This window comes from Silurus aristotelis (assembly GCF_946808225.1).
Source record: "Silurus aristotelis genome assembly, chromosome: 17".
NCBI lineage: Eukaryota > Metazoa > Chordata > Actinopteri > Siluriformes > Siluridae > Silurus > Silurus aristotelis.
In genome coordinates, this window is record NC_139590.1 from 8457360 (window position 1) to 8471155 (window position 13796).

Sequence of the window (13796 nt, forward strand, 5' to 3'; positions counted from 1 at the left end):
GCCACCATGTGATGCTGTCTAGCTACACTGTCCCCTGCAAACACTGTACGCTCTCTAATCTCTTTCAGGTTGCATCTCATGTATAGACTATAGTCCACCTGTGTGCATCTTTCTATATTTATGTCACTTTATGCTTCTCATTCTTCTTAAAATAAGTATTCAACACTGCCATTTCCATTCTTTTTGCAAAATCAACCACAATCTGCCCTTCCAAATTTCTCTACTTGAGGCCATACCTACTTATCACCTCCCCATAATCTCTGTTCCCTTCACCAACATTTCCATTAAAAGGATTCCTGCATCCATCAAAGGGAGGAAAAACATCTCAGATTAGTCTTATTTTAAAAGCCCAAGAAAAAGACAAAAAGACAGACAGTTGCTAAAGACAGGTTTATTTGTTCAAATGGTATATTTCCAGGAATATAACACCTCTGACTATAGAAAACATCCAAATGTTCCAAATTAGCAGTACAAACTTTTTTTTTTGCCATTTCTACAAATAAACAAATAGGTGAGGGGTATAAAAACTAAAACAAATTTAAAAATTTCCCTCCTCAGCGCAAATGACAAACTAATCCAGACCAGTGGCTGCAGCAAACACCTCTTAAGGAAGCTTGGCCAAATGAAAAATACAAATTAAACCATGTTCACTCAATACAAATAAAAAAGAAAAAGGAAAAAAAAAAAAAGTTATATTTACAATTACCTTACAACAGCAGTGAACCAGATCCATCTGCACTGATCAACACTTCTAGTATATTCTAGTATCTTATAAATAAGCAGTTCATTCAGCGAGATAGATATGACACACACTACATGTCTTTGCTCATTAAAAAAAAAAAAAAAGGAACCGACGGAACTTTTCTGGGTCTTTGAACACTGTGTTGGGGCATAAAACACAGTGAGGGAACACCAGTGATCTGAGTGGTGTGCACACGTAGCTCAAAAACTAGCAAACTCTTAAAATGTTTATGCAAAGATTTTTTTTTACCCAACACACAGGGAACAAATGAGAGAGGAAAGTAACAGCTACCCCAAACTGTTCATATAATACACAGAACATGAAGGATCTCTCGTCTGTTAAATAAAACATTTGTTTACATTCCTTGAGCTGGTGCGTATCAGAATGCATCAGTGACTATAAAAATACAAAGGGGTTAAAGGGAACGAGACAACAGGAACTGAGAGGACAGTCTTCTGAGGAGGCTGTTCGGGATAAGTGCAAGGAAAAATGCATATGTGCTAGACGTTTAAAAAAAAAAACGATATTTAAAACAAACCATTTTAAAGGAAATGTTCTGCAAAGCAACATTAAATAAAAGAAATTAAACTGAACAACCAATAGCAATTATAATCCTAATTCTGTTAAACACAAGGCTTTGGGGAGAAGATTCCTCTCAAAACTGTACCACATCTGGGCAAAGTATAACTTTTGTTTTTGCTATTTTTATTATAAAGGGAAAAAAAACGTCTGTGTTTAAAGCAATCATTTGAGAATTGTTAAAATCCCAAACAAACTGAGAAATATGCAATTTATACAAAGGAGGGAAAAAAGAAAAACATGAATGGAGTGGCTCTAAGCTCCAACACCTAACAAGCACAGGAGATGGAGGCTTATTTACACATAATCCACATGAATTGACATCGAAAAACAAACAAACAAAAACCTTAAATGTTCCTGAAGTTACCACACCATGAACCGAAGGGCAAATTTACACTACTAGAACAGAATGAGGTGAAAAGCAAAGAAAACTGATGTAAATTATGATGTAAGAGGAGGAGACGAGAATTATTTGGTTCGCTTCACCTCCTCAAAGAAACCCACTGAGCTACCAAGATTCTTTGGCTCATGGGTCATTCATTCCCCGAAAAAGACTGGAAAAGAACCTAAACCATTCATTCGAACAATCCTTCAAAACAGTGCTAAATGTTTTAAATCCCCAGAGGTCTTAAAACATTAAATCACTCATGGGATCCTTTAACTTCTTCTAAAGTTACAGATGTGGGTTACCCCATAGGGAATTTAGGATCTTCTCAGTCCTCAATAAACTCAGGCAAGCTCAGCCAAGCAGGATTGAAGGGGTTAAAAGAAGATAGCGAAGGAAGGGTGTGCGAGAATGAAGGTGGTGGTGCAGTGGAAAGCACTTCTCCCCCTGGTTGCTGGAGAAGTGCACTGCAGGCCCAAGGCTCTGCCTCATGGCTCAGTTCACAGGGTCTGTGGCAGTCTGTGGGCTCACTCTGCTCCAGCACCCATCTCACTCAGAGTCAGAGTCGGAGGAATCCTCCGAGCTGGACCCACTGCTGCTGCTCTCGGATTTATTCTCCTTATCCTCTGCCTCTTCGTCCTCTTCATCCTCATCCTCATTCTGGAAAATTAAAGCACATTTTTCCTCATTATATCTACTAACAAAACTTTCCTACGTATAACATTTCACAATACTGATTCTGCATAATTCTTACATCATCATCTTCGTCGTCATCCCCGTCTTCGCTCTCCTCTGCACTGGATGATCCCTCCTCAGACTCCTTTTCCTCCTCCTCTTCGTCATCTTCTTCTTCATCCTATGCAAAAGATAAACATAGTAAACATAATATAATTGGTGCATCATCCTACAGAGAACACTATAAATAAGAATGTCAAGTGGAGACACTTACTGAGGTCTTGGGTTTGGCCTTTTGCTTAGCACTGGTACCACCTGGTTTACTTGTGCCTCTCCTTTTCTGAAAAAAATAAATAAATAAATGTAAATAAAAAATGTAATGTTTTATATGTAATGTTTTATATATATATATATATATATATATATATATATATATATATATATATATATATATATATATATATATATATATATATATATATATATAATAAAAAGAAAAAACAGATCTGATCACTTACCAAAGAAATGAATTCTTTATATGCAGCTTTGTCTTGAGATGATAAGCTCTGTAAACGAAATAATTTCTTTCAGTACAAATTCCTTTCACTATCCTAATAAGTTTGTTCTAAGCCATCCCCTTTAAGATATCATTCCTGTTCCACATCTTAGCACATAATATTTAAGGTGGGTAGATTTGACAATAAATATTTAAACAAATGCATTCCCATGTCAATGTCCCTTCAAAGCCACCAGTCGAAATCACCTGCTGTCTAAGCACCTGAATTGGTACCTGAAAGCCCCCTGCAAGGTGGGCTTTCTAATCTAACAGGCAACAGGACTGACAGATAAGCAGAGTTTACAAAGATTCTTTACAGCTGCTGGAACCTTAAGCAAATGTTATTCAGCATTTAATCATTTACTAGCCCCAACCTCGCTTTTGAAATGAAAAACACTGTTAATGAAAGTAGTAAAGTACCGCAAGCCACTGTTCAAGCTGCAATTTGTATTGCTTTTGTTTTTCCTCTGCAATTTTCTTGTAGCGGTCCTTCTCCTTTTGAGGAAGACTTTGCCAGCGACTACCAATTTCAGTCATGCGCTCTTTCATGGGCAGGTGGTTCAGCTCCCCACTAGACAACATTTCCTGAGAAAATTTCTGATAGCCATTTCTGAAATAGCAAAAATCAAAGACAATGTAAGTGGGAGTAAGTGTGGTCATTGGACTGATATTCAGCTTGAAAACAGATAGTGCTGTATTTGTGGTTTAACAAATGCACAGAAAACCGCAACAAAAATCACTTACGATGGCGGCTTTTTTGGCTCCCCTTCAAATTTCATCTTTTTCACTGAGGCGATCACCACAGCAGGAGAGCGCATCTCACTCACCTCTCTCTGTTGGAAAAATTACATTGTTATTTTCAGATTTTAAATAAAGAAAAGTAGCTAACGTGTCAAAACAACTGTCCGAAAGATTTCCTCTCTCAAAATGTTTGACTTAGAGACCTTATTTCACGAAGGATGGCTGTTAAAGTTGTTGACGTTATTAGCATTTTATTATATGTATATTGGACAAAAACATTTTGTCAAATTAAAAACTTGAACTGAGTTTTGTTCACCTCATATCTCTTCTGGTCCTCTGCAGCCTTTTTGATCCACATGATTTTCTCCTTCTTCTCCATGGTGTTCCATGTGGACTCCATGAGTTTTTGTGCCTTTGGCCGATCATTCTAGAACACACAAAACCAATTGGCGGAACATAAAAAAAATAAAAAAAAGATTATTAAAAAAAAATTTGGCGAAATATTCTAAAACACAAAAAGGCAAAATAAGATATACATTTCTCCTACCTTAAACCGGGCCAAGTAATCCCCGATAACACTGTGCTGCCAAATTTCCTGCGCAGTCTTGGGTGGGTCCGGCAGCTTGCTTTGCTCCTCTTTTCCTCGTTTCTCTGATTCTGCCTTCAGCACTGCTTCCAAATTCTTATATTTTTCCTGTAAGGTGGTGTGGAGTTTTCAATGGCCATGGGTGAACACTTGTGCTGTTGTGTTTCATATATCTTTACTGTACTTGTTTTAAAGGTTGGCAACTAAGCACACAAATTTTGTACAAGCTTGTTTTTGTTTTGTTTTTGTTTTGTTTTTTTGGAGAAAACCTTTTTTTTTTTTTATTAAAAAAATTTTAAACAGCAATGCCTAAATAATGAGAAAAGGAAAAAAGGGAGGAAATACCACTTAAACCTTTTGAAAAACGGAATGTTTCATTTCACAATTTACTAGAACTAAAATTATATATACACACACACACACACACACACACACACACACACACACACATACACATATACATATATACATACAGTGAGGAAAATAAGTATTTGAACACCCTGCTATTTTGCAAGTTCTCCCACTTAGAAATCATGGAGGGGTCTGAAATTGTCATAGTAGGTGCATGTCCACTGTGAGAGACATAATCTAAAAAAAAAAAAAAAATTCCAGAAATTACAATGTATGATTTTTAAACTATTTATTTGTATGATACAGCTGCAAATAAGTATTTGAACACCTGTCTATCAGCTAGAATTCTGATCCTCAAAGACCTGTTAGTCTGCCTTTAAAATGTCCACCTCCACTACATTTATTATCCTAAATTAGATGCACCTGTTTGAGGTCGTTAGCTGCATAAAGACACCTGTCCACCCCATACAATCAGTAAGAATCCAACTACTAACATGGCCAAGACCAAAGAGCTGTCCAAAGACACTAGAGACAAAATTGTACACCTCCACAAGGCTGGAAAGGGCTACGGGGAAATTGCCAAGCAGCTTGGTGAAAAAAGGTCCACTGTTGGAGCAATCATTAGAAAATGGAAGAAGCTAAACATGACTGTCAATCTCCCTCGGACTGGGGCTCCATGCAAGATCTCACCTCGTGGGGTCTCAATGATCCTAAGGAAGGTGAGAAATCAGCCCAGAACTACACGGGAGGAGCTGGTCAATGACCTGAAAAGAGCTGGGACCACCGTTTCCAAGGTTACTGTTGGTAATACACTAAGACGTCATGGTTTGAAATCATGCATGGCACGGAAGGTTCCCCTGCTTAAACCAGCACATGTCCAGGCATGTCTTAAGTTTGCCAATGACCATTTGGATGATCCAGAGGAGTCATGGGAGAAAGTCATGTGGTCAGATGAGACCAAAATAGAACTTTTGGGTCATAATTCCACTAAACGTGTTTGGAGGAAGAAGAATGATGAGTACCATCCCAAGAACACCATCCCTACTGTGAAGCATGGGGGTGGAAGCATCATGCTTTGGGGGTGTTTTTTTGCACAGGGGACAGGGCGACTGCACTGTATTAAGGAGAGGATGAATGGGGCCATGTATTGCCAGATTTTGGGGAACAACCTCCTTCCCTCAGTTAGAGCATTGAAGATGGGTCGAGGCTGGGTCTTCCAACATGACAATAACCCAAAGCACACAGCCAGAATAACCAAGGAGTGGCTCTGTAAGAAGCATATCAAGGTTCTGGTGTGGCCTAGCCAGTCTCCAGACATAAACCCAATAGAGAATCTTTGAAGGGAACTCAAACTCCGTGTTTCTCAGCGACAGGCCAGAAACCTGACTGATCTACAGAAGATCTGTGTGGAGGAGTGGGCCAAAATCCCTCATGCATTGTGTGCAAACCTGGTGAAAAACTACAGGAAACATTTGACCTCTGTAATTGCAAACAAAGGCTACTGTACCAAATATTAACATTGACTTTCTCAGGTGTTCAAATACTTATTTGCAGCTGTATCATACAAATAAATAGTTAAAAAATCATATTGTGATTTCTGGATTTTTTTTTAGATTATGTCTCTCACAGTGGACATGCACCTACGATGACAATTTCAGACCCCTCCATGATTTCTAAGTGGGAGAACTTGCAAAATAGCAGGGTGTTCAAATACTTATTTTCCTCACTGTATATTATATATATATATATATATAATTTATAAAATTGCCCTAGTTAAGCAGATTACAGAATAATTTTTAATGAATAAATTTTTTAAATATTATAAAATCCAATATGAGGAAAACAATGCCAACTTTCATTTTGATATAATGCAACATTTATTTTCTCAAGTTTGATTTGCCTTTTATAGGGGATATGTTGGGGCACCTTTGATATAGAATATGCTGATGTTTATGCTAGAAGTTACCTTCTTCTTGTCGGAGAGGTCTGTCCACATACGGGCCAGAAGTCTGGTGAGTTCACTGTCAGACAATTCGGGCCTCTCTTGGTGAAGCTTCTGCCTCTTTTCTTCAGCAAAAATGAACATGGCAGAGATCGGTCGCTTTGGCTTGACAGGACCGCTCTGTATATGGAAGGGGGGAAAGCAAGATCAATACAAAACCACAAAAAGGATTAAAAATGTTACTAGATATGAAAAAACTATACAATTGATACATTATATAGACATGGGTATTGGGACACCTGACATTTGGCAAGGAAACTGCAAGAACACTGACCTTTGCTTTAGAACCCTTCTTGGAACCAGGGCTGGCACCACCAGTTAACTTTTTAAATCCCACCATCTTTTGCTCTGCCAAAATTCTCTGCTGCTCTTCCTCTGAAATGCTCTACAGAACAGAACATTGAACACATTAATAAAATTATAAAAAATTTATGAAATTACACAAAAAAAATTATATTTATCTATCTATATATACTTAATATGCTAAAGTGTACATCCACTTACACACAGGTATCTGTTCATCTCAACTTCATATTCTTTCTTTTTCTGAAACAAATAAGGAAAAGATCACATATAAATCACCTTACAGTACTGAATGTCCATTTAAATTCAAATAATCTAGTACAATGTGGTATTCATTAGTTATCAAAACATTTTTTTTGCATTTAGGTTCTTGCGTGTGCAGTCCTTTTTTACTCTTTTGTGTATTTTGCAAGTTGTTCTCTGACCTGCTCACAGCGTTTTTGATAGGCATCTTTCTCGTTTTGCTTCAGGAGTTTCCAGCGCTGGCTGCACATGACCATGCGCTCAGTGCTTGGAACATCTTTCATGCCAGACATAAGCTCAGCACAGAACATGGAGTAGCCGTTCCTAGAGACACAACACGAGAGATCATGATTCCCAAAACAAGTTACAGAAAAAAAACGGTTCTACCTTCCAACAAATGCACATAACCAATGAAGCGATCAAAACACGCTCAATCATACTGCAGTCATGCAATTTCTCAAACTGCAGCCCATGCCTGACGAGTGATCATTGGTTCACAAATTGAATGGCATTCTGTATACGTACGATGGAGGTTTGCCTGGTCGCCCATCAAACTTGTCCTTCAGCTGTCTTTCTGCTTTGGTCAAAGTAGTCTTGACAATATCATCTTGGGTTAGGTTCAGTTGTGGGTGCTGTTGAATGAAATTTCTCATCGTCCCCTATAAAAATGTCAAAGTTTCACAGGTTAGAACACAGAATGTTAAAAACTTGGCTCTTTGGTTAATTATTGATGTTCTATGTAATTTTAAACCCCCCCAATGTACACTTTAGAATTAAAATAGAACAAAAATGCACAATGTAGGTAACATTCACACAGCATGTGAAGCACTCAGGACATAAAACATTGTTCGATCAGAATTCAAATAGTAAGAAAATACTCAAGGTACACATGCCTCATACAGCTTATGCTGCTCCAAAGATTTGTGGATCCACTTCAGTCTCTTTTTATCTGGAAGCTGTGTCCAGTTTTTCCCCAGACTGTCTTTAATATCTTTGCTGGTAGCCTGGACATTAAAAACACAAGTATTGGCCCTTTAGTTCTGGGTTCATACAGTAAATGGATGCTGATTGTGTTTAGACATGAATGCTAAAATTGTGTGGTCAGCGGAATTTACCTCAGGGTGAATTTTGAGGTAAGCTTTTTTCTCATGGTTGTACCACAGCTGCTGAGGAGTCATAGGTTTTTCTGGTACATTGGATGCTTTCTTGCTAGTATTTTCCAGCAGATCTGGATGTGCCTCTCTTAACACATATACATATATATATATATATATAACCCATTAAATGATGTACAGAAACCAAAAATGTCATGTTAAATTGCCAATAAAAAGCTTTATATTATTTATTTTACTTGTACTTACTTGAACTTTGACATGTTTAGCTCAAACGATTCCTTCTCCTTGAGGAAATCGTTCACATATTTCTCCTGCAGAGAAAAATTCAGCAAAATTCAACGTGCAATTCAGTCAGTATAAAAAACCAAAACAAAAAGAAAACAACAGTTTACTAAAAAAAAAATATATAATAATAATAATTAGCGTTACAATTGCACTCAATTGTCAGACATCAGTGCACGTCACCATGCCCTTGTACCTTTTTACGTTCAGGCAGCTCCCTGTACTTTTTGGAAAGGATCTTTGTAAGGTCCAGGTTGCTCATCTCTGGGTGAAGTTTAGCATACTTTGCTCTCTTTTCCATGAAGAAGCGGAAGTATGGAGTCAGTGGCTTCTTAGGGAAGTCTGGGTGTTTCTGTACAAAGGGCAAAATAATTAATTCCTAGTTCTTTACAAGACTTAAAGAATAGTAACTTTAAAAAAAAAAAAAAAGCGCTATTTTCTAAGAATCAGGTGTCCAATGTATACAATAGTAAATGTATTAAAAACATGTATTCCAATAAAGCATTGTTTTTTTTTTCTGAATTCGGAAGAAAACAGGAAATATAAAATTACCTTCAGTTTTTTGCCTTTGTAGGGATTCTTGATGTAATCCTGAGCGTCCACAATTAACTCAGTTAGTGTTCGGAATTTACGGATCTAAAAGAGAAAAATAAAAATAGATGATTATTCTTTAATTTTACCGGGCCAGTAGAAAAAAAATTATTACCTTTAAATCTAGTTGAATCTCTGGTTAAGATATATTATACTATAACCTGATCAGCAAAACCTTTGAAGCGACTACTGATTTAGTTTTGTAATTTTTTTTCAACTCCATCGTAGCCAGTGGAAGCTATTTTGTCATAATCCTCACCTCTCTTGAGACCTCAAGCCATTTCTTTCTGCACATCTCAGCTGAGTAGGTGTTAAAAGCAACTTTCCCCCAGTCTAGATGAGCTTCAGTTGTCTTATACTTGGTCAGGTCTTTCTCTGGAAGATTCACTTTCATAGCTTCCAGGAGCTTAAGCATGTCATCCTGGGCCCAAACTACAACTGTTAAGATTGAAGTTTGGAATTACATTAAAGTTTACTATTTGGACATGTAAAATCACTGCACAGTCAATGAAGCAAAAAAGAAATGAAATAGCAACAATATCCTACCTGGCTCTTTACTGGTAGAATCCATGCTTCCATTCATTCTCAAAGATCACTTCTGCAGAGACACAAAAATTACCTTAATAAAAATGTATTTATTTTTAATACATACTGGTATTGTAAAAAAAATTATAATAATAACCCTGTCCACTAAACATATTTATAAAACACTTTCATTCACTGGCTGGAAATTTGGATTGGTGAAAAAAAAAAACTTAATCAGGGGAATGTAAACATCAACATTTTGTGTATCGCATCCTCCCCCTTATTTTACAATTTCATAATCAAAATGATCATCCAGAACACATGCACTTTCCACAACTCGGGGGGGCTTGAGAACACAACTCGGGGGGGGGGGCTTGAGAACACAACTCGGGGGCTGAGACTACACGGCTGGTCCGCGATGATGCGTTTTGTCTGCACCAGTGTTTCTAAAGTTCTCACCTAGACAAAAATGTACCACACCAGGGTCTGAATCAAACCAAATCGAATTTTATTTATAAAGCACATTGCATAAACATAATATAAATGGAATGAGATGAGACGAGTCAAACTAATTAAATGTTTTATATTAGAAAAGCTCTCGCACAAAGAATATCGGCAGTAGTAACATTGTCAGAGTTGTCGTTTGTCAGTCACCAGAAGGTTGCAAGTTTAAAGCCCGGCATGCTTGGACCCTCGAGGACGACCCTTACGATTTTCAATTGTAGGCCATTTACAATATTTCTCCAAGTACAGCATTAATATAATTGTTGGCGATAGAGAGTTTAAACAGTAAATAGTCTTTTAACTGATACGAATTATATGTGTGTGGGTTTTTTTTTTTTTTTTTGGGGGGGGGGGTGTATGGGGGGGGGGGAATTGTCAAATTTTACCTAATTATAATTATACTCTATTTTTTCTTTACATTTTGTTGTAGGTGACGCAGTAAAGACTAGGATAGGGTTCTAAAAGAAAAACCCTAAAGAAATGAGTGCTTACTCCATGGAGTAGAATTAAAACCCAGCCCAACACATAATAGTTGTTCATTACGCCGCCCCTAACCGTTTACGCTGCATCGGAGACAGAGCCTATTGCCTGTGACGGCTTCAAATCTCAAATAACTCTGCACTCGATACGAAACACAGACGGCCAAATCTTCCATTTTGTGTGGCCCGGGTCTAAGAGTTTTTTGGAAGCCTTCGAGTCCGCGGACATTTTGCGTCGACTCTTTCGCCTACTGGTCGCTTCTCGCCGCGGAATGGCGTTCCCTTTTTTTTCCCTCCTCGGAGCGGAGCGGATGCTGGCTGGGAGGTAACGTTACGACGGAAGGAGGAAGGACGGGCAGCTGGAGGCGACCAGCTGATCACGGAGTGGATCCGCTTTCTTTCGCTCTCGGTCGAGGCGGGAACGGAGGGCAAGTGAGGAGCCATGACTACAACGTGCACAGACTCGAGTCAGCCTCAGTGCTAGCGGGGCGCGCGGAGCTCCGCTTCCGCCATGGAGGGTTTTTCCCCCCCCTGAGCTGCTAATACACGACCTGTTTGTTTGACTAAAAAAAAAAAAAACAAAAAAAAAAAACCCAACATTTCTCGAAATGACTGCCATTTTCTAAAACACAAGTCGACACTTAAAAAAAATAATAATAATGTGAATTTTGTGCAGAAAGTGTGGTTTTTAGTCACTAAATGACTCGACAGTTTTCTAGGGCGGAGGCGCTGCCATTACTGCAGCACAAGCGGTAATGGCGCCGCCTGATCCGACATCGAGCTCTAAAATGGACACGTAGGAAAACCTAAAACCCGCGTCTTAACATTAAAAATTTAAAAATGAGCTGATATCTTCACTAAATCGGCATAAAATTATTGATAGAAATTACTTTTCAAACGTATTTCACATGTTTTTCGTTAAAATGGTCGAATCCGCACATATGGTGAACTAAAGCTGGTCCAAGATGGACGCGAAAAATACACCGTATTCATATTAAAATGACTTTGTATTAAATAATCTACAACTATTATTCACAGAAATTTAATTATTTCACAAACACCCGGAAAGCTAGCATTCGATGGCTAAGCGACCTATCCCTGACCTACACTAAGCTAGGCGGTTAGACTAGCTTGCTAGCTCCGGTTCCCCCAACCACTGAAAAGGAGAACGGAGCCCTAATTCACAAAAAAGGCGTAATATTTTTTTATCAGGTTTGCGGATACGTTTTTACCTTTTGTTTAACGCGATCTTACCGTAAAACGCACAAGCTTACCTCGACGTCGAGACTAGCGGGGGTGAACGCGAGGTGTTGGTCGCCGTATGGCGGCGGTTGGGAGGGGAGCTGGTCCTTTTAATGGCTTGGAGGACGAGAAGAAAGGAGAAAAAATACTGAAATTTCACCGAGATCTGACCACCGGGTCTGATCGAGAGCGGTGTCCGAAATAAAGATACAGTGGGAAATGTTTACTTTAAACACCCAAATGCGCATATTTTAAGCGGAAAAAAACCGACACGGACAGCCGCGAGAGAGAGCAGCTCGCCTTGGCGTGACGACTGTTCTAGAGCCGCCATGCTTCTTCCCCCCTCACGGTGTACTCAATCACCCGCGCTGGCGGTGAAACGATTTTTTAAGAACAACGACAAGACGTGGCTTTAGGATTTTACTCACCCAATATTTTTTTTTTTTTTACTCGTGGAGCACCAAAGTGGCAGTCGATGGAACCGGAGGGGAAGCACGCAAACGATCGCGAGAGAGCGTGCGAGCGAGTGAGCGAGAGAGGACGAGCCCGTGCGGTGAGGTATTTAACCGAAGCTCCCTGATGGCTAACCGGAGGCGGCCGGTTCTGCGCGCATACAGACCTGCCTCATGGAGTCCTCACTCGGCTCCGAGAAACGAGTTTAAGCGTGTGCGCGGATATCTCTCGAAGATCGTTTTATTAATTGTAATACAAATAAAAAGGTAGAAAAGCACCCGTGGGGGGTTTTTGTACTCTTTAGCGTCGCTCAGACACGGGAAACTCGGTTCAGGCGACCTCGGAATGTACTCTAATCCTCCCCCTGCACCAGACAACGCCAATGCAAAATCTTTTTAAACAAAAAACCCGAATGTTTAGTCTGATATACACGTGAAAAAAATAATAAAATAAACTGCTGTAGTTTTACCTTCAGGGAATCTGTGTTGTGTATTTTTTTTGTTGTTGTTTTATAACCCAGCGCTTTGCTTGTTGTTGAGGAGAAGAAACAGGCGGCAGCGGCGGCGAGTTCGACCTGTCGCAGCGCGCGCGTGGTTGGAGACTGCTTGTGTGGAACGAGGGGAGGGTTGAACGTTGGCCAGCCGCGCGCCGCCGGTCCAGGGCACGAGGAGGCTCCTCCAGTCCCCGCAGAGCCGCGAGACTTTTTTTTCCCCCGCCTCCATCTCTCTCTCTTTCTCGCGGGCGCGCTCTCTCTTTCTTTCTTTCTCTCTCTCTTCCAATCTCCCTCTCTCTCGCTCCCCCCTAGTCAGCGGGCGCGCTCCATGCCTTTCCGTTCCTTCCGACCATTTCTCCTTCCCTGAGACACAGACATTCCGCATTTTCGATCTGATTACTCCACTCCTTTTCCATTCTCGTCCCTTCATCCAGCCTCGAAAACCCTTTTTTCCGCTCCTCTGGTTGCACGAAGTGACTGATGATCGAGCCTCCAGAACGGAGACGCAGCAAATATAAATGTCAAATTTGGTAGCAACCAGTGCGTCTTTTTTTAATTTTATATATAATTAGACTGCAATATTATTATAACCTAATGAATAAAGAAATATCGGTTTCTGTGTGATCCTCATGGAATGGGGTTGATGCCCCAAAAAACTTTGAAGTGGAAGAAAATCAGTATTGCTTATCACTTTAACGTCTAGTACACGTCTTTCCTTCTATGTAACAGGCTGTTTGACAGCTACATCTTTCTCTCAGCCTGTGAAATATTATCCATTTCCAGCGCGTGTGTGTGTGTGGGGGCGTCACGCACGCCGACCAATCAATACTTCCAGGTTTGGTGGAAACAAATGATTTGCCACCAATCAGCTCTCAGCATCGTTAAATCCACAGTTTCACAAACATACAGGCGCTGCTGCAGGAGCACAGCCCTCAAAGTGCACACTGAC

General features: G+C 39.7%; 1 protein-coding gene across 4 annotated transcripts; it reads right to left on the reverse strand.

Annotated features, from left to right (window-relative positions):
- Window positions 1–375: 375 nt before the first annotated feature.
- On the reverse strand, window positions 376–13609 carry ubtf (upstream binding transcription factor). 4 transcript variants are annotated; one of them, XM_083567347.1, is made up of 21 exons: window positions 12824–13609; window positions 9698–9749; window positions 9411–9589; window positions 9113–9196; window positions 8757–8912; window positions 8525–8589; window positions 8279–8405; window positions 8057–8167; window positions 7689–7822; window positions 7346–7487; window positions 7122–7163; window positions 6892–7002; window positions 6582–6737; window positions 4226–4372; window positions 3995–4105; window positions 3682–3770; window positions 3358–3547; window positions 2900–2947; window positions 2656–2721; window positions 2461–2562; window positions 376–2366 (listed from the first exon to the last, which is right to left on the reverse strand). In XM_083567347.1, the coding sequence occupies exons 2-21, from the start codon at window positions 9732–9734 to the stop codon at window positions 2256–2258; spliced, it is 2208 nt and encodes a 735-aa protein (XP_083423473.1). In that variant the 5' UTR covers window positions 9735–9749; window positions 12824–13609; the 3' UTR covers window positions 376–2255. The 4 variants fall into 4 exon arrangements, with proteins under 4 accessions (XP_083423473.1, XP_083423474.1, XP_083423472.1 ...); XM_083567348.1 differs by having other exon boundaries at window positions 12330–13581; XM_083567346.1 differs by lacking the exon at window positions 12824–13609 and adding an exon at window positions 11934–12817.
- Window positions 13610–13796: the final 187 nt, after the last annotated feature.